Here is a 21,740-nt window from a genome sequence, read left to right as displayed (position 1 = left end):
ACTGCCCCCGTCCCCTCCCAGCAATTGCCCCCTCCCCTCCCAGCAATTGCCCCCGTCCCCTCCCAGCAATTGCCCCCGTCCCCTCCCAGCAACTGCCCCGTCCCCTCCCAGCAACTGCCCCCTTTCCCCTCCCAGCAATTGCCCCCTTTCCCCTCCCAGCAACTGCCCCGTCCCCTCCCAGCAACTGCCCCCGTCCCCTCCCAGCAATTGCCCCCCCCCGATGCCCCCTCCCAGCAACTGCCCCCCCCCCCTCCCAGCAATTGCCCCATCCCCTCCCAGCAATTGCCCCCCCCCCCTCCCAGCAATTGCCCCCCCCCCCTCCCAGCAATTGCCCCACCCCCCTCCCAGCAATTGCCCCATCCCCTCCAGCAATTGCCCCCCCCCCCCCCCAACTGCCCCACCCCTCCCAGAAATTGCCCCACCCCCCCTCCCAGCAATTGCCCCCCCCCCTCCCAGCAATTGCCCCACCCCCCCTCCAGCAATTGCCCCACCCCCTCCCAGCAATTGCCCCCCCCCCCCCTCCCCAGCAATTGCCCCACCCCCCTCCCAGCAACTGCCCCCTCCCCTCCCAGCAATTGCCCCACCCCCCCCCAGCAACTGCCCCATCCCCTCCCAGCAATGCCCCACCCCTCCCAGCAACTGCCCCACCCCCCTCCCAGCAACTGCCCCACCCCTCCCAGCAATTGCCCCACCCCCCCTCCCAGCAATTGCCCCACCCCCCCCCCAGCAATTGCCCCACCCCCCTCCCCCCTCCCAGCAATTGCCCCCTCCCAGCAATTGCCCCACCCCCCCCCCCTCAAACCCGGCCATCCCTCCTCACGCTGCAGGTCCACCTGCGCATGCGTCAACGCGGTGCTCGCGCGCAGGTTTTGAATTTAACGGCTGCGGCCGAGAGCCGCGCGTCCTCTCCCGCCCCTCGAGCTCTTCCGTGGCGGGCGCGCGTGCCTTCCCCCCCACCACTCACCCACTCACTCACTCACTCACTCACCCCACCACCCTTTTTTTTGGGGGGGGCGTCGCCTCTCTCAACGACCAAAAAAAAAAAAAAAAATGTCCGTCTGCCTTTGCCTCACGCTGTGCTGCATTGCCATTCTGCAGATGGCCCGCCTGACCGCCGGTTTGGCGACCGGGGCTCCTCTGTCCGCCTGTAAGAAGATGAAGCCTCGCCACCCGTGGCCGCCGCAGTCCGACAAGAGCATATACGACGTGGTATTCGAAGCCAAACACTACATACCCGGGAAGACCGTAAATGGTATACGTTGTGGTGTCAAACCTTTTCCTTCCAACAGCCGCCTGGCAGGGCAGAAGTGTGTGGGTTTCGAGCTCCTTTTTTTTTTTGGGGGGTGGGGTGGGGGGGCACTTCAAGCTCACAGTCCCCAGATAGACAACAACAACAACAACAACAAATGACATGTGTATAGCGTCAGTCTGTCGGCTCAGACGGACAGCAAAGATCCCGCGCCACTATTTAAAAAGAGAAGTCCGTTGTCTGGATCAATTGATCTTTCACTTCATGGCCTCCTTCCCCCCCCCCCCCCCCCCACACACCACCCTTTACCTCTTGCCACCTCCTAACCCCCTACCAACCCGCCCACCCCCTCCGCTCGGCGGGCTCCGGTCTGCTTCACATCCTCCGCCTCGCCCACCCCAGCATTGGCGGGCAGGCCTTCAGCCACTCTACCCCCACCCTCAAGACCCATCTCAAGACCCTCCTCTTCGACCGTGCTTTTGATCACCCTCCTTCCCCCCTCTTGCCCTTCACTCTCCCCGATCCCGGGTCCAAAGCACTGACTGTCCAGCGCCTTGGGACTTCCTCCTGACGTGAAAGGCGCTATACAAACCTAGTTTTGTTGTTGTTGTTGTTCATGATGATGATCAATGCCTATAGGATCTTGCTGAATTAAAAAATTGTGCCTCGTTTGCTTACAAATACAGCCGTCATTACACGTCAAGAAATTCTTTGTGAAACATTTCAGAATAGTCCAGGCAGATGCCAGGATTATTATTTAATATTTTGGACTTTTCTGGCAAACGTTAACTGGTGTGGTAGAGTAATGCATTTTGTGGAAAAGCTAAACAAACTGCAGCTCTTCAGATTTAAAGGGGAAAATCAGCTAGAGATTTTTTTTTACTCATAAGAACATTCATTAATCAACTATTATGTACACAATAACTGCTCAACAGGTTAAGTATTTCATGTGATTACTTATTTTGAAAACACTACAGGTAGTTTATGAATAGCTCAATAGAGCAATACATTAATGAAACAATACTATATTAGATATGTATGGAAAGATTTTAAATACTTTAGAGAACAGAATTTTAATCATAACATTATATTCAGTTACAATAATAGGAGGAAGATACCGAGGATTTATGTTACAAGCTCGAAAGACTAACACTCGAATAACATTTGGAAGATGGAAGGATCCACCTAAATTTTCCAAGCTTTTAAAGGTAAATAATAGTTTTGATTTAATGATTCCCCCCACTATATTTCAGTGCATACATATTTATATACTCAAAAATCTTTTTTTTCCCCTAGTGCTTTAATAAAGAAGGAACTGCTGTTACTCACACGCATGCCTCCAATGCCGTTGTCAATGGCACATATGAATGGATAGTACCTGAAACTCTTTGTATTCCTTCTATTACATTTGAGTATGTATTGAAGTCAAATTCTCTTGAAAAATTGAAGTATAGGGATGGAATGAAGAGCACTATATAAATGCAAATTGTTGTTGGTTGAATATGTTGCAATTTTTTGTTGATCTCCTTGGTGTGTCAGTCTGCCTCAGTTGTTAGCACTCTTGCCTCAGAATCAGAAGGTTGTGGCTTCAAGGACTTGGAACTCCTAATAATTTAGGTCAGTGTAGTCCAACAGGTGAGCAGCAACCAGCTGAAAGGTGCTAAATCAACTGCCCAGAGATTGAGGGTGCAATAGAATCCACAGTTAGAGTAGGTTGTTAATGCTTTGAAAATAGAGCAGTTATGGGTTAATCAAGAAATGATCTTTTCTTGATTTCATTTGAGAAGTCATATACATATTAAATTGAGGCCATACATTTTTTTTTAAATAAAGTAAAATTTACAGATCTTACTAAATTACATCACGGTTGACAATATTAATTGATGATACACAATTCATTTCATATTTCAGGGCAACGGTGGCACAGTTTCTCTCAGTCTACTGGCGGGCTTTGGAATCACCTCCTTTACCCAGGGGTGAGTGAAAAAGTAATGAAAAACATATGGCAAATATTTATAAAGATTTAAAATATCCAAACTTAGTGATGCATTTTCTCTCTAGGGCCATCGGTTAACTGCGTTCGTGGTTTCAGCAGTAGTGGGAAGCTGACATATAGAATCAACATCATGATTGTAACATTATGTTTTCACTTGGTGACCAGATCCAATTATATTGGTATGTAATGAATGATAGCAAACAACTAATTATCTGAGTATGTATATATTTCTATTTATTGCATTAGTACAATGTTCTCTTCTGGACCATTAATTTGGTAACTCTTTTGCTACAATACGATGAATCATTAAATTACACATAGGTTGAACATGATTTCACACTAAAATGGTTCAGCAAAAGTTGTAGGTATGGAAAATCCCATCAATCGAAATCCAACCTAGTTTCACTTTGTGATTTTTTTCTTTGCTACTGTAGTTTAAGGAAAATGAAAGCATGTATAACACCATTTTAACAGGTGTTTCTAGCTTGAAAATAAGCTACAAATCTGTTTAACTGTGCAGAGCTCCAAAATGTTGTCCTCCATGAAGGGCATTCTATAAATTCAAGTAGTTGTTGTTTTGAATTCTAAGCTTTTGCAACAGTATCTGCTTTCTCTGTTGTAATTTATAATAATAATTGAACAATAATAATTGTTGTTATTATGTTGCCAGTTTGTTTTTATTGTCATGAAAACATTCAATGTTCTCTTCATAGATCACAATAAAGTAGATAAGCAGACTTATTTAGTTTTATTTAATGTACCTTATGAAACACAGAGGAAACAAATCTAAGGTTTTAGCAAGAATCCTGTCTAGAATTTACGGTCCCATTGTTTGAGGTTAAATAGTCCATCAGTTGATGTTTTCCAAACCCTGTTAATGAAAGAATTTCCTGTTAAGTAGGACAATTGAGTTTTAGCATTAAAAAGAACTAATTACCAATAGTACAAAAAAACATTTCTATGGTATGCAAGGTGATCTCATGTATATACTTCTGATCATCCCAGCGCCTTGGGATGTTCTCTCAGTGTGAAAGGCGCTAGCTATACAAATGTAATTATGTTGTTGTTGATGATCTTCAGAGGAGAAATATACAAGATTCCTCACACCTTGCTTCTTGTTCTTCCAATTTGAAAAATTAAACATTGTATATTCCCAATTAAATGATTTTGCTTGATGATTTTCTACTGTATTGTGAAATTGTGAGTAATGCTTTTCTTAAAAGTGCAGCAGTTGTGGCTGAAATAAGCACATTGAAAATTTGTGTGCCATACTGCTGAAACATCCATCCTTTGGATGAGACGTTAAACCAAGGTCCTGTCTGCCTGTACGTGTGGACTCTGAAGATCCCATGGCATTATTTGAAAAGAGAAGGGAATTTCTCCCAATGTCCTGGTTAACAAATCCCCCAAATAAAGTTGGTCACTCACTCCATGGTTGTTTGTGGGATGTTGCTGGGATAAGGTGCTATATCAAATACAAGGATTATTATTATTTACCTTCGACTTGTAATACTTATTAGAGCCAGATAACCTTCGATCTCTTTCCATCAGGGACCACTGGTAAGGCAAACGGGCAGTCCTTTTTTCCTGGACATAATAAAGAATAAAACTTTTAAAACGTGAATATGAAACAGCAGCTACTTCAAGCTACATTGGTGGAATGGTTAGGTAAGCGCTCAATTTAAAAAAAATTAGTAACCACATATTTTCCAAAATATTAACTAAATATCAGTGGAAACAGCGAGGTAAATGTGCTAAGTCTAGTGTGAGTCTACACACGGAAATTTTGCCTGGAGAAAGTTTTTAAACGTTCAGGCCCGGTCAACGAACCAACACACCCTTACTCAGAGACCACCCTACATAACGACCACTCTGGTCCAATCTCCTGAGGTTGCTGCTGAAAACAGGTCCGACTATACTACAGTATTCAGGGAAGGTTTGTTTGAAAGAAAAGACCGATTTATTCATCTCCTAACAAGGAAACAACGGTGCAAATTGTGGGACATTACTTTTTTTAAAAAAAAACAGAATATTAACATACTTCTCTGAGAATAATGCATGTCATCATATACGGTGAACACTGTCAGCGCTCGGGAATGGACGGGTGCCCTGTGAGGCAGGTGCCAATGTCACCTCCGCGAAAGCAAGTGAAGGGCCTCACACAGCAAAACCCCCACCCCCCGATGCTGAGCTCTTGCTCACCTTCCGACCGCACGCCAACTTGTGAAGATAGAAGGTGGCAATGCCAGGAACGCAGAGAGCGCCATACATGATAGCGACTCCGGGCAAAACCTCGTACCACATCCCGGCGGCGTCTTCGCCTTTCGAGTGAAGCGACTTTGGGCGACTGTCGATCGCTTCGGCCTTTGACCCGGGAGCCGGCCGCCGACCCCCACAGAGCATGCGCGGACCGCTGCCGCTGCAAACGAACGGCGCCTCCTGCGCATGCGTGAACCCCCCCCCCCCCCCCCCCCCCCCCCCGTTCAAACCTCGCGATAACCTATTGCCTGAGTCCCGCGCAGGCGTTCATCACCAGGGCTGCGAGTGACAGGAGGAGGGGACCGGAGGGGCTTCCTGACGGCCACGGCGCGCCATGAAGGAGGACAAGGAGAACGCCAAACCCAAGGAGAAGAGAGTGGAGAGCAGATTCGACGAGAAATCTGAGAAGAAAGAAAAGAAAGAGATCTTAACTAAGGTTTGTACAGTCTGGGAACGACGCGGCCTGGTGGGGGGGAGGGCTGTGTGGTGCAAGTCAGTGAGCCGAGCTGAGCTGGGCTGGGCTGGGCCGGGCTGGGCTGAGCCGGGCCGGGCTGGGCTGAGCCGGGCCGGGCTGGGCTGAGCCGGGCTGGGCTGAGCCGGGCCGAGCTGGGCTGAGCCGGGCCGGGCTGAGCCGGACTGGGCTGAGCCGGGTCGGGCTGAGCCGGGCTGGGCTGGGCTGGGCTGAGCCGGGCTGGGCTGGGCTGGGCTGAGCCGGGCTGGGCTGGGCTGAGCCGGGTCGGGCTGGGCTGAGCCGGGCTGAGCTGAGCTGAGCCGAGCTGAGCCGGGCTGGGCTGAGCCGGGCTGGTCTGAGCCGGGCTGAGCTGAGCTGAGCTGGGCTGAGCCGGGCTGGGCTGAGCCGTCCTGCTGAGTGTTTACAGTTCGTTCGTGTACAAGTTCCTGTTTGTGCTTCCGCTACTAACCTGTGTTTGTGGAGCGTTACTAAATGTTTGGGGTCACTGCGCCAGTTTATGGTTTCACACACCAGTTTTTGTTTTCTGGGAATCTGTAAACCGCACCATTTTTGTTTGTTGTTGACTGGGTATTATAATACAAACAATTTGCTCACTTCAATCCACGACTGTGTGTGGGACACTGCTGTGCGCAATTGGCTGCTGCTTTTTGCCGACAAAATATATAGTCAGATTCAACTCACAGCCTACTCTGTGAAGAGCTTTGAGAAGGCACTATATCAAAAGGTTGTGGACCCAAGACGTTGGCTCACTTTCCTTTCTCCATAGCTGCTGTCTGAAATACTGAGTGTTCCCAGCGACTCCTGTCTTTGTTTCAGGTTTCCAGCATCTGCAGTATTTTGCATTTTAATTACTTTATAGGCTATAGGTTGAGGATGTGAGGTCGTCAACTGCAGTATCACATGTGCCCTAGATTATTGTGGATTTATTATGATTTTTTTCTCTGAACCAGTTTGCTTCCTCCCATGGAGATCAAATTTTTTCTTCAATAAATTGAGTTTTTCAGATACATTTCTCATTCTAACAGTTGATTGTTGAAACATTAAAATTGCTGGTTATCCATGCAATATTGCTGACAGGAATTTTTGACTTTTTTNCATAAGGTTGTGGTCCGTCGTTTGCCTCCTAGTCTGACAAAAGAACAGTTAGAAGAGCAGCTTGCCCCATTACCTGAGCATGATTACTTTGAATTTTTTTCCACTGATTCAAGGTAAGAAACTCCTATCTTAATATTGAATCACACCATTTTAAATATGGAAATTCCAGGACCATATTACTTAGCTCTCCTTCATTTCTGCTGTTTTGGTAAACCCATATTTTTTGCCGTGGACTTCCCATGATTGCTTTCTTTCTCTCCTGAAGTGCTGACTTATTCTGGCATACTCTTTCTTGGGTGCAAGGCACCTTCTCGTACCTCAACCAAGTGGTCATTTATAGGAAAATAGTGATTGTTGAAAGACTATGGTTTGAAGGAAGTGACAGATTAGCTAAATCCTGTCCTCACCCAAATTCCAGCCAAAGTCGTCGGATAGGGACATTGCCACATGTGCTAAAATTTGCTGTCACGGTTGACAACGGTAACAGTCACTGAACTGTTAAACACTTTGAGTTTTGATATGATAAGGCACTCCATTAAATGCAAAGATTAATAAATTTGATTTTTATATCATTTACTTAAAATGTTAAAGTATTCTAGTGCGGGATTTGCACCCAACAACAACAAAATTACATTTGTATAGCGCCTTGTATAGCCACCAATATAGTTATTCAAAAATTGACTTCATATTATATTGTCAGCTTTAGGGGTAGATATATATCTAATGAAAAAAGGCTGTTCTCTGCAGCTCCTCATGACACAGTTCCTGATTGCAGATTTTATAACGTACAATTTAACAAAACTATTTAGGTCGATTACATGTTTTCAAATTATTTGACTTTACATAAAATCTCCCTTTCTTTTCCCAGTTTGTATCCGCATGTATTTTCTAGAGCATACATCAATTTCAAGAATCAAGAAGACATCGTCCTTTTCAGGGATCAGTTTGATGGCTATGTTTTCATTGATAACAAAGGTATGCTAATTCTTAGTGTTTCATATACTATTTGATTTTTCTTTGTTAGTTTCATTGGAGCAGTGCTTTGAATATCTTTCATATCTATTGCTTTTCAAAAATATACTGGTAAGAATTATGTCCTTTTGTGTATTCTGATTATCATTTTGAATATTTTAACAATGGTAATGTAAATCAGGGAATTCCTTTACCATACACTGTTAGAACTACTTATCTTTGGCGCTTCAAGTGTTGCAAATATAAGCTTCTCGCACATTGCCAAACATTTTTTTCTGTATATTTTCCTCTGCTAAGCGTTCGTACCAGTTTAGTAACACTGCCCCTTTTACTTTAGTTTTCTAACGTTCATGCCAGTAAACATTGAAAGCCATTTGACAATGTCGATACGCATTCATGAGACTTACCTCTCTACTAACAAATAATAATAATAATAATCCTTGCATTGAAATAGAGCCTTATCACATCGTTGAGACATCTCAAAGCGCTTCATAGAATAAACTGTAAAGCTTTGTGTGCGAAACGAGGCAGACTATATATTTGTTTCAGCTATGTTGTGTTTTTCCTAATAGGTCAAGAATATCCTGCTATAGTAGAATTTGCTCCATTTCAGAAAATTCCCAAAAAGAAAAGCAAGAAGAAAGATGCAAAAGCCGGAACTATTGAAGATGCTGCAGAACAAATACACTTCAGCGATGGTATGGCGTTTATATTAATAGTAATGCCTTGGTATACTTTAATATTATTTTAATAATGAACTAAGTTGTTAACTTGTTGCTCTGAGCCTATTCTATTACATTTTGTCCTTTTCCTGGATTAAATGCTTCTTCAGAATTTTCTGACTTCAAACTAAGGAACACTGTAGATATTGCTGCTTCTGTTCTGCCTCTGCTCAGGGTTGTTTTTTTATTGTTTTAATAATTAGATGAAGAATTCTCTAGGGGTGCAAATTGTGAGAACCTCGCTAAACTTATCTTAATTGCACCTTTTTATGTTATGTTATTTTTGACCAGATCCTGAATATAAGAAGTTTTTAGAGAGTTACAATAATGCAGAAGAGGAAAAGACTGCAGCTAATCCAGAAACACTTCTGGAGGAAATTGAAGCTAAAACCAAAGAGCTTGCAGGTACCTTGTGGCTGGCTTTACAATACAATTTACATTTATATAGTGTTTTTCACATCAGATCATTTGATAGTAGATCGAAAATTATCTTTAACTAATAAGTGAAACACATTATTTTTAAAACCAAATACTGAGATGAGTCTCTATTTCCTTAGTGTCACGAGCAAAAGAGAGGCCCATTTGTGACACAAATAGTGGATATTGTAACTAAAGATTGTCGAAATTCTGATATTCCATGGCCATCTGTGGTTATTATGTGAACTCAAGTGTAAAGATCAGGTCTAAATGTGTTGTACAAATGGGAAAGAATTAATGTTTTTTGTTTTTTTAGCTGCTAAGAAAACCACACCTCTCTTAGACTACGTGAAGAATAAGCAGGTAATTTTGGAATTTGTCTTGAAATCCTGTGGTTTAAGATTTATTTTGTGTAACTGTTTTTCGGTGTTTACCCAAAAGGTATAATAGTTAGTGCTGTTTTCTCCCAGAGAATAAGAGAAGAGAAAAGAGAAGAAAGGAGGAGACGGGAGCTGGAAAAGAGAAGAATCAGAGAAGAAGAGAGGAGAAAATGGAGAGAGGAAGAAAGGCGAAAGAGAAGGGAAGCAGAGAAGCAAAAGAAGATGGTAGATAAAGGATATGACAAAGATAAGGAGCGTTCAAAGGAAGAAGCCAAAATAAAGGTCCAATAGAATTCCTACTATTTTGTTTCCAATGTTTTTTTAATTCCGATGTTTTCTCCTTCTTATACTTATTTTCTGCAAGTGTTGATTCATCTTGGGATACAGTGCCATATGTGCCACTACCATGCCCAACTGAGTGTTAGATTGGAACTTCACCACCATACTATACCATGGAGGCCGGTCTTTGGAGGATGAACTTTTATCGGTTTCTCTTCCTTTCCCCTCCCCCATTTATCATCGGGTTGAAGCTAAATCCCTCTCTCAGGCAGGAAGGAAAAGTCACACCTTGGTGGGTGACTTTGCAATACTTTCAAACCATTCTATCGGCTTCTTAAATGTGCTACAAAAATACAATTTGTTGTTGCCTCAGTTACTGTGAGAGACCAAGAGCATTCCCTCAGATGGTGTATAAATCTGTTGAAGTAGCTGCGTTGTGGAGTGAGCGCTCTGATAAACATTTACAAAACGTCTTAACAACAAAACTTTCTCTGTAGCTTTTGAGAAAGCCAGACAAAGGGGACGATCCAAGTTCAGAAAAGCCAAAGGAGAGGCTGAAGAAACTTGATCGAGAGCGTGCTAAAGAGGACAAGATGTTTATGGGCCAGGGCAAACGACTAGACAGTTCAGTCAAAGAAGATAAAGGAAAGAAGTAAGTAAGAAAAATGAATTTGAACTTAAAGTGAACTTGCTGTGCATTATTTGCTGAACAAGTAGCTTCTCTTCACCATAATCATTTTTAAACTGGAGGAAATCCTCCAGGAAGATCTTATCAGGTCTATTGAGTCGAATGAATGAACCCTATATATGCTTATGAATTGTACCCGTTGAGAATTGTTTTATCACTGCTTGCACAATTTTAATTTGCTATTTGTCTCCCACTTTTCCTCGAGTTGCTTACAAGATGCTGCTTTGAAGGTGCCAACAGGCAGCTGTATAAATGTAAAGTTTGTCTGCCTCGCCGGTCTCCCCTCCTCCACTATTCGCAAAATTTAACTCATCCAAAACTCTACCGCTCGCATTCTCACCTGCATCCTGATTACCTCAGTCCCTGCCAAACACCACTGGCTCCCAGTTACAGATCGGATCAACTTCAAGATCCTCACTCTAGTGTTTAAATTCCTCCACACCTTGGTACCTTCCTATCTCTCCAACCTCCTCTCTCCTAACAGCACTACCCACTGCCTCCACTCTACTGGCTCCAGTCACCTCCTTGTCCCTTGAATCCTCCCCTCCACTATCGGTGGCCATGGCTTCAGCCACTATGCCCCGAAGCTATGCAATTCCCTTCCTTAATCCCTTCGCCTTGCCTCCTCTTTCCCCATTTTCCAGTTGCATCTGAAGACCTTCCTCCTTTCCGTGGCTCAGCATTGTGAACTGTTAAGTGCCCTGGGATGCCGCCTGGCGTGGAGGGCTATAAAAATGCAAGTTGTTGTTGTTGTAAATTTGTCTTGTATTTGAATGAAAGCCAGTCTCGCTTCCTTCCTCACTGCACGTGGGAAGCTAGCTACCACCCGCCCTTTCTTTCATACGGTTAGGAACTGAGGACCATCTCTTGATATACTGGAATATCTCCTTTCTGCACTACCAACAACTATATAAGAACATAGGAATTTGCTAGGCGAAAGAAGACCAAGGTCCTTCAAGTTCGTCTTGCACCAACCTGGCAGTCGTTTGACTTGTGTGCCAAACTGTACCGTATCCCAAGATAATATTGTCTAGTAGAAATCTATCTAGTTTGTTCTTGAAACAAATTACATTTTACATGAATGTTAAACTTGCATTTTGAAGGAAGAATCCTCCTTCCAAACCCTATGACCTAGATGTTGGTCAATTTTGTAGTTCATGTTCCTGCTCCTGTATATTTTCCTATTTTGAACCTTGAACATTTTGTCTTAATGTGACAGGGTTGAAGATGACGGAAGAGAATACAGGGATAGGGATGGGAGAGAGTATAGAGAGTACAGGGAGAGGGATGGGAGAGAGTATAGAGAAAAAGATGGGAGAGAGTTTAGGGAAAAGGATGGGAGAGAATACAGGGAAAAAGATGGGAGAGAATACAGGGAAAAAGATGGGAGAGAATACAGGGAAAAAGATGGGAGAGAATACAGGGAAAAAGATGGGAGAGAATACAGGGAAAAAGATGGGAGAGAGTACAGGGAAAAAGATGGAAGAGAGTACAGGGAGAAGGATGGGAGAGAGTACAGGGAGAAGGATGGGAGAGAGTACAGGGAGAAGGATGGGAGAGAGTATAGGGAAAAGGATGGGAGAGAGTATAGGGAGTATAGGGAGAAGGATGGGAGAGAGTACAGAGATAAAGAGGAAAGGGAACGAGAGAGAAGACTGAAAGAGAAGGAACGGCAGAAACGCCTGGAGGAAGAACGGCAAAAACAGAGGGAGCGAAGTGAAGCAGACAAACTTTGCAGAAAGAAAGATGAAGAGGTCAAAAAGGAAAAAGATCAAGCAAGTGAAAAAGCCAGGAAAAAGGAAAACCTGGACCTTGCTGCAAGTGTGGACAAGTCTGAGAAAGTAAAAGATGACAAGAAGGAGGATAGCCTAAAGAGAGAACGAATAAGAAACAAGGTACAAGTACAGCATTCTGCTACATGTAGCTTCAACATTACCTGAGAATCTGTTAATGCCTGAAATCTGCCTCTATATAAGTACCAGTAGTCTACATGCCCGCCTCAAATAACATGTAAAGTTACTCCCGTCTATCGTAGCTGTACAAGAGTAGTCATTGCTTAAATTTAGGATTCCTAATTGTGAAAAATTTTGTTTGGTTTATTTTGTACGAAATATAATCGATTAGAATTGAAAGTGAATGTTGTTATAGCTCCAAATGTGACAGCTGATCTGGCTCAGTAATGTCCCGTAAACAACTAAGATGACCAGCAATTTCATTTGAATGTGGGGATAATTTTGGATTAGCAGGATTATATAAACCGAGATAACTGGGAAGAAGTCTCCACATTTCTTTGACATACTAAAGACGTATTCACCTGAGTCACGAGACAGTTGGAACTGAAATTGATCAATTCAAAGATTGGGATTATTATATGGAAAAATAATAATTGTGTCCTATAGAGAATGTTGCAATGTAAGCAAACACTGCAGCTAATCGGGACCAGCTACACCTGACTAACAAGCAAAATTAACTTTGAGGTAGAAGAGAATAATAATCCTTGCATTTGATATAGCGCTTTTTACATCTTCTCGACGTCTCAAAGCATTTCACAGAATAGACTGTATAGTGAATTGACCGTATATTTGTGGGCGTAATGCGGCAGCCAATTGCACACAGCAATGTCCCACAAACAGTCGTGGATTGAAAATGACCAATTAATTATTGTTTTTTTTTGGAGGGATTATTATCAGGTGTGTGGAGTAAGGAAACTTGCCCAAGGTTTCGCCCTGCCTGGAATTGAACCCAGGTGTCTCGCTTAGCAACACGAGTGCTCTAGAAACCACTGAGGACTCCACCTTGTACCGTGTTAAAATGGGGGGGAAACAATGTGGAAGAAACAAAATTAGAGTCAACAGTAAGATCAGGAAAATTATGCACAGGGAGAAAAATAACGGTGCCCTTCCTTTCATTTTAGGACCGACCAACTATGCAGTTATATCAGCCTGGAGCACGGAACCGCAAAGGTGGACCGACCAATGCAAAGTCTGGCGATGGTGGTGTGAGGTCACCTGATGAAAGTGAGGACCAGCAGGAGATTGAAGCTTCCAGGAGTTTTGCTGAGAAGGAAAGTGAAGAATGAAAATCGTGTTCTTCAATGAGGTGGACAAGTGGACAGCCTGAGCGTGGAATATCCGGAAGTGTCCTTATCGAGTAGGAGTTCAGATAGTGAGGACAGCGTTTTGGTTTGTCAGATAAAATGTTTGAAACTGGTATTTTTCCTCTTCAGAATGGGAATTTCCTTCCCTTTATAATTACGGCTGCCACAAGGCTCCAATGTTAGCAAGTGTGCGGTTATTGCAGCTGGAGATTAATGAGAACGTAAGGTAGATTTATGATTGATAACACAACTGCTTGTTACGCATAAAAGACCCAGAGTGAGTTGGTAATATCTGTTTTACTAGCCAGATACCAGTAAAGGATACATGCAATCAGCTAAAGCAACACTATACTAGCAAATGCTAAAAAAAAAACAACTTGGGCCATCGTAATTTAAAATACATTGAAGATTACTGCATGAGAGAACTCTTAGTGGCCTTATAATACATTGATCTCTATCTGTGGGATCTATGAAAAGGCCCAGGAAAAAATGAAGTTCGCATTTGCTATTTGTTTAACTTTTACCACACCTGTTGTATTCAGTGTAGACTCTTGCATTTCTACAGTTGGAGAAAGGAACCATTAGAGCTCCATTGAAGAGGCTTTGAAGGTGACACAATACTTGGATTTTACACTTTTAATAAAAGCCCTTCATGAAAAAGTAGGTTCGTAGGGAAAAATATATTTGTCCATTTCCTGCTGGAATGCCGGCCCAGTACTTTTGACTCATTCTATGTTGTCACACGGATGAGTAGAATGCTATATAAGAATTAACTAGTTTTTTGCCCCTGCTCCTTTACTAAGTTTTACTTTTTTTTCTTATTTATCATTAGAGATATATTTTTCCTGTTGGCAGCATTGTGGCTCAGGCGAAGTGTGGCTGACCAGTAGAGGGTGCTGGCATTGCAGCACCACAAACGTGGAACCCAACCTCTTTGCTCTGGTCCACGACTCTTGCTGGAGGAAAGCAAGAATGTGTGATTTTCTTTTTTTTTGAAAAAAAAGTACTGGGATAGTAATGTGACAATAGGTTAGAAATTAAGATGCACTAAAGGGAAGAGAAGCAAGTAGTTTAGTTTTCTTTTTTTTCCGGTGATTGATTACAATGTGTGCTAGTATTTTTTTTGGGGGGATCGTGTTTGGCAAAATAAGCAAACGAGTATGATATTAAGATTACTCCACAACTCTTCTGGATCCCTCGTTTGCACTGTCACGCATTTCTTTCTGCTTGTGCTTGAAACGTTAGTTATTGCACACGTCTTCAGGGGCCAAGGGATTGTCTTGGTGGATAAGCATGGCATATTAGAGCAGACACCACCCTTCGAAAAGCTTTTAGGAACAGAATTGATTCAAAACCATTCCTCAGTAGAAATAAAATATTGAATTCACAAAACCGTTGGTATCTTTTCATTTCTTTTTCACATGCGGTTCATACTTCGAGCAGTGTTGACTGTGTATCATCAATGAATGCATAGGCCAACTGGCAACTCTAGTGATCAAAAGTTGTCAAATTTCCCCACAATTTTTGGCAAATATTTCCACAATTTTCCATTGGCCCTGGTGATGGCTTTCCCCTTGTGCCAGACACCCGGCCGAGCAAAGAAAATGACTCTATTGTAATGCTCTGAAACAATCCTTAAGGGGTTGCAAAGTTGTTAGCTACATATTGAATACATTGTCCATGGGAACACTTTTGTTTTGACACAAAAGGTTACCAATGGAAGTTTACAAACACTTTCCGTGTCTTAAAATCACTTCAGAAAGAACGAATTATAGATCTGCTGACATGTTGACGCAGCAGAACAAAAACACGGGTGAAAAAGTTTGTCAATCTTTGGAGAATGTGTATTTGAGGCAATGATGATAGGATACAACAACCCCCCCCCCCCCCACACACACACACACACACACAAACACAGTTCACATACACAGTCATGTTCATATTGTAATAAATACTGTATTTTATATTTGAACTTTACCAGAAAAATCATCACAGGTTTTATTTAGAATAGGTCATTGTAATTTGTTAGCATCTTTTAGAGCAGATCGGTTATTTTTTTTGGGGGGCGATCTATTTGATCTGACTGAATTCATCATCATCATCCAGATCACAGTTACAAACATTACTGAAATAAGCAATACTTAGGAGCGTTATATCCAAACACAGAGGAATAGAAAAATGTCATAAACCCCATGAGATCTACTGTGTAAGTAGTGTCGTGAACAGGCAAAAATGATCTTGGCATTCGCCCACAAATATACGGTCAATTCACTTTACAGTCTATTCTGTGAAGCGCTTCGAGACGTCGAGAAGACGTGCAAAGCGCTACATCAAATGCAAGGATTATCATTATTATTATCATTTGTTGTTGAAAGATGTTGCACCTCCCAACAGGACAGAGCCTCCCCCCAAGAGAGCGTCGGGCCAGACGAAGAGTCAGAATCCAACATGAGGCGGGAAGACCACCACAGAAATCTCGATTGGAATATAGGACCAGGAGGAGGCCTTTCAGCCCCTCGAGCCCTTTCGGCCATTCTATTAGATCATGGCTGATCTGCACCTCAACTCCGATCGACCAACTGAGCCGAACTGATAAACCAGCCCAAGTTTGGAAAAATAACCACCAACCCGGGCAACGTTTAAACCCGCGAGGAAGTAATCAATCGCGGGTACCCCAATTGCTCGCCTTGAGCGGCTTTTCAACGACTGACCCGGTAATGCTCTTTAAACGAAAATGTAAAGATCATCGCCACCGAGTCAATTCCCCATTTTTTTTTTTGGGCGGTGGGTGGGTGGGTGTGTGGGTACCAATTTTCTTCCCCCCCAAAAAAAGAAAAAAATTCTAAATGCCAAATTCCCACCAAGGAATTACTGAAAGTGCATCCTCCTCCCCTCCCGGGAATGGTTTGCCAGTCTCCTCTCCTGTGCGGATGGGGGTGAACCCTTCGGTGCCATATAAAAAAAAATTGTCCTCAACCAGAAGGAAGGAGGGGTCCGGTCCGGGTAACACCGTTACATGACATACATGACATCTCCAAACCCAGTGCAGACGCGTACGGCGCATCCTACGACGGTGGGCGACGCCACCGACGGCAATGGCTCAAGTCTTCGGGCAAAAGAGTCCAAAGCCATCAGAGTCCGTCCATCATCCGTCCGTCCGTCCGTCCATTCATTCATTCATTCACGTGAGGAGAGCCGCGGGAGTGTCCGCCCGTTCGCACCGTCTCCTCCTTCGCCACTGCGATGGCTGTAGCAGTTTGCGTAACGACACGATCCCGGACAGGTCCGGTTTGCCGCGTGGGGGGTCCACCCGGTCCGGACAGGCGTTGGCTTTGGCTTTGGCTTCGGAGACGGTCCGCCTCCCGATCTCCTCCTCCCGCGCCCCGGTCAGCAGCTTCATCTCCCCGGGCACGTCGCCGCCCAGGTACTGCCAGGCTTTCCTGCCCGTGTGGTCCCTGATGTCCACCGAGGCGTCGTAGGCGCCCACCAGCAGCTTGATGGTCATCTGGTGGCCCTGCATGGCAGCCAAGTGCAAGGCCGTGTAGCCGCCGCTCGCCTTGGCGTTCACGTCCAGCCGCACCGCTCGCCCCTCGGCGAAGCGCACCAGAGCGATCAGGGTCTCGGTCCGGCCCTGCTTGGCGAGCCAGTGCACGGCGGTCAGCCCCGTGATGAAGTCCTTCTGGTCCAGCAGGTCCGGGTCCGACTCCAGCAGCCACGCCATCTTCTCCCAGTCGCCTCCGGCCGCCGCCAGCATCCACTCGTGCTCCGACGGGTCCAGGGTCATCCCCGACCCGCCGGACCCGCTGGACTCGCCCGACCCGTCGGACCCGCCGTGGCCGGAGTCCGGCCACTCGCGTTCCTCGTGGCGCCTCCTGGCCCCGCGCCCGCGGGCGTTCAGCTCCTTCCGACATTTTTTCCGGGTGCCCCACGGGTTGGGGGCGACGTCCCCCTCGTCCCAAACCCTTCCCGCCGGGTCTCTGCCGCCGGGAGCCCCGACACCGTCCCGCCGCTCCGGTTCCGACCCCGACCGCCTCCCGCCCCGCGGATCGCCCGCGGTTCCCATTGGATTCGGGACCTTTGTCGGTGTGGATCCCGCGGAGTTACCCTCGTCGTTAAGTTCCTCTCCTTCCGTCTCCTCCTCCCTCTCCCTCTCCTCCTCCCTCTCCTCTTCCCTCTCCTCACCCCTCTCCCTCTCCTCTTCCCTCTCCTCACCCCTCTCCCTCTCCTCTTCCCTCTCCCCACCCCTCTCCCTCTCCTCCTCCCTCTCCTCACCCCTCTCCTCCTCCCTCTCCCTCTCCTCTTCCCTCTCCCTCTCCTCCTCCCTCTCCCTCTCCTCACCCCTCTCCTCCTCCCTCTCCCTCTCTTCCCCCCTCTCCCTCTCCTCACCCCTCTCCCTCTCCCTCTCCTCCTCCCTCTCCTCCCCTCTCTCCCTCTCCCTCTCTTCCCCCCTCTCCCTCTCCTCACCCCTCTCCTCCCCTCTCTCCCTCTCCCTCTCTTCCCCCCTCTCCCTCTCCTCCCCTCTCTCCCTCTCTTCCCCCCTCTCCCTCTCTCCCCTCTCCCTCTCCTCCCCTCTCTCCCTCTCCCTCTCTTCCCCCCTCTCTCCCCTCTCCCTCTCCCTCTCCCCCCTCTCGGGTTGTCTACAGAAAGGAGACAGATTTATGTCACCCGCTGTCCTCTGAGCCGCCTCTGTTCCTGGGGGACTTTCGGCATTTTCCAGGAAGCGATCCAGGAGATTGGAAAAGCGGGTCACGTCCTCGGCGACCCCACAGCAACCGAGTGGGTCACAGCCTTCGGGGAGGGGGCGACCCCCCGGGGAGGTTGGGACCTCTCCGATGTAGAAAGCGTTCAGATCTCCGGCCGATCCCGCAAACCTGTTGCGGTTCATAGCTCCGACCTTTTCAAACATTCTCGTCTCTCTCTCTCTCTCTCTCTCTCCTGTCTCTCCCTTTCTCTCGGTTGCTCCTCGGGGGGGGTGGGGTGGGGGTGGAGAGGGCTTATTACTCTCCGACCCGTTGAGTCCAAGCTCCGGAATGAGTGAAGAGGGTGTGTTGTGTACATGTGTTGAGTTGGGTCAATTATTAACTGGAGCGTTAAACCCACCCACATACCGCACACAACCGCACACACTCACTCTCACATGCAGATAGATGAGTGAGGTCTCTCTCTCTCTCTCCTCCCTCCCCACTCACTCACTCACTCGCCCCCTTTCGCTAAATTCTCCATCACGCTCGCCCCCGTGGAATTTCCTCTTTCTCTCATTTTTTTTTGTGTGTGTGTGTGTCGGTTTCGTGCACGACTTCCCCATCACCACAGAAATAAATGCTGTGTACTTTGGACCTGCATTTGAATTCGCTCACTCCTTAACCAACCCTGAGACGTGAGTTATCTCTCTCTCTCTCTCTCTCCCCCCCCCCCCCCCACCACCATATTACTGCTACATCAATCCAAAAAAAATCTAATTTAACCCTACAAAAAAGGCGCTGAGTTAAGCCGAAAGGAAGTGATTTTTAAAATATCTGGATCATTGCGGGGGGGGTTTCAGAACCAAGGAGATGACCACGATTTTAAGAATTTAAATCCTAATCTCACATTAGTGACGTTGTCTGGTTCTGTCTGTTGATTTCACCGTTGAATTAACAAGATTCCTTAAGTTAGATTCCTCTGATCGCTGATCAGACACATCATCTTGCAAAGTGCTTAAAATGAAACCTATAAGGAAGTAAGAGAAAGCATCGGTTGCGTGACATCCGATGAGAAGTTGCACCATTTATTTACAGAGCAGTATGTGAAATCTCTTATTCCACTTCTTTGTTTCTCTATTCCTCCCCTATTGCATGATAACCCTGTGTTTATTGGCTCTAACACAGATTGATTTGAATTTCATGAGCTGTACTGATCCATGGTGGTGTCATTTGCAGTAGGAACTCTGGGAACCAGTTGATACACAACAACAACAACAACTTGGATTTATATCGCGCCCTCCACGCCGGACGGCGTTCCAGAGCACTTCACAGTACCGGATCCCGGGGCCGAGCCAGGGGGAGGGGAGGGGGGGGGGGGAAGGTGACCAAAGGCGCGGTCGAAAAGAAAGGTCTTCAGCAAAGACCTTAATAATAGGAAGGGAGGGAGTGAGGCGAAGGGAGTGAGGAAGGGAGTTCCAGAGCTCGGGGCATAGTGGCTGAGGGCATGGCCGGCGAGGGTGGAATGGAGGACTCGGGAGACAAGGAGGAAGCCAGACCCGAAGAAACAAAGGCATGGACCAGGGTTTCAGCTGCTTCTGGGGAGAGGTATTGGTGGAGATGGGCGATGCGTCGGTGGTGGAAGGAAGCGGTGCTGGTGAGGGACTGGATGTAGGGAAAGAAGGATAATTGGGGGTCGAACCTGACGCCTAAGTTGCGGATGGGTTCAGAGACCTTTAGGGGAAGATCGGGTAGGTGGAAAAGGTGACAGCTGTGAGATTTTAGACGTTGACGAAAGCCAAAGAGTATGGTTTCTGTCTTGTCAACGTTCAGCTGAAGGAAATTTGCGCTCATCCAACCCCTGAGGTCTGACAGGCAGACTGACAGAACATCAGGGGACTGGGGGTCGCAAAGAGAGGTGGAAAAATAGAGCTGGGTGTCGTTTGCATGCATGTGGAAGTGTACCCCATATCTGCGGATGACATCCCCAAGAGGGAGCATATAGATCAGAAAGAGGAGAGGGCCAAGGATGGATCCTTGGGGTACCCGCAGGTGACCGGGTGAGAGCAAGAGGAGAAGCCGTTTGTGGAGATGTACTGCTGGCGGTTTGTGAGATAGGACTCGAACCAGGCAAATGCGGTCCCACTGAGATGGATGACGGAGGAAAGGCAGTAGAGGAGGATGGCGTGATTGACTGTGTCGAACACGGCAGAGAGGTCCAGGAGGACAAGGAGGCAAAGGGAGCCCTGGTCAGAGATAGAGAGGATGTCGTTTGCGACTTTCACAAGCGCAGTCTGTACTGTGGGCAGCGGAAATAACAACAACAAATAACAACGACAACTTGCATTTATATAGCAGCCCTAATGCAGGTTAGCGCCCCAGAGAAACGGAAGATCCTAGGTATACGTCCTGGCAACATTAACCGCAGAAGCTATTGCCCTAACATTCACAAGCTTTGGACAGCCTTCACTTTCAGCGAGGAGGAGTTAGATGTATTAAAAGGGAGGAGCTTTCTTGGGTCTTTTCCTGTTCTATATCAATGCTGGGATTGGATACAGCAGTCAATATGACATAGTTGTACTCTACCTTTAGGCCTTCGAGCAATATTTCTATTCGAACAAACAACTGCACGCGGGTGAGATCGTCCGATGTTTCCATCAGTTGCACTCAGAAAATTTACCATATGTTCTGCGAAGTGTTTTGAGTTGTCTCAACAATGTGCTAAGGCGCTATATTGAATGCAATGATGATCATTATTATTATTATTATAGATTATTTCACCACAAGTTTCAAATTGCTGTGCCTGTGGCTGGTGAATCAGGACTTGCCACTTGCTCAGCATGTATATGCAGGTTTGGACTCACCATGTCATCATCACCATTGCTTGTGCATTACATACTTCCAGGGACCAGTGACACAGTCGGTCATTGACTGAGTCATTTACGTTTTTACTGCACACGTGTACAACAACAACAAGAACAAGAACCTTAATTATCAAGGTTAACTCACAAAAAAAAAGTGCAGGAATGCCCTGGTTTACCAATGCCCCATTGTAACCCATCGCTCGATGTTGTGCCAAATGCTTCTGGCCTGATCTGCCATCAAACCTCCAATGGTTTATTTACGCCTCTCACATAACGTTCAAACATTTCACTGAACACCCATCACCCATTTTCCTTTCTTCCAACGTGAACGACACTGTTACTGGAGCAGCGCACGTTGTCTTGGAACCACTTTTTTTGGAACCACGAGGAGCTATATATATATATGTATATATATATACATATATATATATAAGTGCACGTTGTTGTCCTGTTGCCTTTTCTGTTATTGTCACTAACTCAAGTTGGTAACTCAAGCTCTGATTTAGACCGACGATACAGATGGGATTTAAAGAGAATAAAGAGAACACTGAAGTGCAATGTGTGCGTGGAT

General features: G+C 45.7%; 4 protein-coding genes across 5 annotated transcripts; 2 read left to right on the top strand and 2 right to left on the bottom strand.

Annotated features, from left to right (window-relative positions):
- Positions 1-1,011: 1,011 nt before the first annotated feature.
- Positions 1,012-3,860, top strand: LOC103178435 (putative defense protein). Of its 2 annotated transcripts, XM_007893167.2 has the most exons (5): positions 1,012-1,252; positions 2,345-2,457; positions 2,546-2,661; positions 3,161-3,225; positions 3,311-3,860. In XM_007893167.2, exons 1-5 carry the CDS (start codon positions 1,051-1,053, stop codon positions 3,430-3,432), a joined length of 618 nt encoding a protein of 205 aa, XP_007891358.2. In that variant the 5' UTR covers positions 1,012-1,050; the 3' UTR covers positions 3,433-3,860. The 2 variants fall into 2 exon arrangements, with proteins under 2 accessions (XP_007891358.2, XP_007891359.2); XM_007893168.2 differs by lacking the exon at positions 2,546-2,661.
- Positions 3,861-3,903: 43 nt separating this feature from the next.
- On the bottom strand, positions 3,904-5,676 carry ndufa1 (NADH:ubiquinone oxidoreductase subunit A1). The gene is made up of 3 exons (XM_007893170.2): positions 5,448-5,676; positions 4,743-4,832; positions 3,904-4,116 (listed from the first exon to the last, which is right to left on the bottom strand). Exons 1-3 carry the CDS (start codon positions 5,646-5,648, stop codon positions 4,096-4,098), a joined length of 312 nt encoding a protein of 103 aa, XP_007891361.1. The 5' UTR covers positions 5,649-5,676; the 3' UTR covers positions 3,904-4,095.
- A 77-nt stretch (positions 5,677-5,753) lies between these two features.
- LOC103178433 (UPF3B regulator of nonsense mediated mRNA decay) lies at positions 5,754-15,018 on the top strand. Its single transcript, XM_042340749.1, has 10 exons — positions 5,754-5,940; positions 7,078-7,184; positions 7,940-8,046; positions 8,616-8,741; positions 9,057-9,170; positions 9,499-9,545; positions 9,653-9,844; positions 10,339-10,493; positions 11,749-12,424; positions 13,444-15,018. Exons 1-10 carry the CDS (start codon positions 5,839-5,841, stop codon positions 13,606-13,608), a joined length of 1,791 nt encoding a protein of 596 aa, XP_042196683.1. The 5' UTR covers positions 5,754-5,838; the 3' UTR covers positions 13,609-15,018.
- A 1,590-nt stretch (positions 15,019-16,608) lies between these two features.
- Positions 16,609-17,689, bottom strand: sowahd (sosondowah ankyrin repeat domain family d). Its single transcript, XM_007893166.2, has one exon. The coding sequence runs from the start codon at positions 17,687-17,689 to the stop codon at positions 16,808-16,810; it is 882 nt and encodes a 293-aa protein (XP_007891357.2). The 3' UTR covers positions 16,609-16,807.
- Between the last annotated feature and the right edge of the window lie 4,051 nt (positions 17,690-21,740).

The sequence above is a fragment of the Callorhinchus milii genome, unplaced genomic scaffold, assembly GCF_018977255.1.
Source record: "Callorhinchus milii isolate IMCB2004 unplaced genomic scaffold, IMCB_Cmil_1.0 Scaffold15, whole genome shotgun sequence".
In the NCBI taxonomy this organism is placed as follows: Eukaryota; Metazoa; Chordata; class Chondrichthyes; order Chimaeriformes; family Callorhinchidae; genus Callorhinchus; species Callorhinchus milii.
The sequence above is the reverse complement of the archived record's forward strand: the minus strand, read 5'-3'. Positions and strand labels throughout refer to the sequence as shown.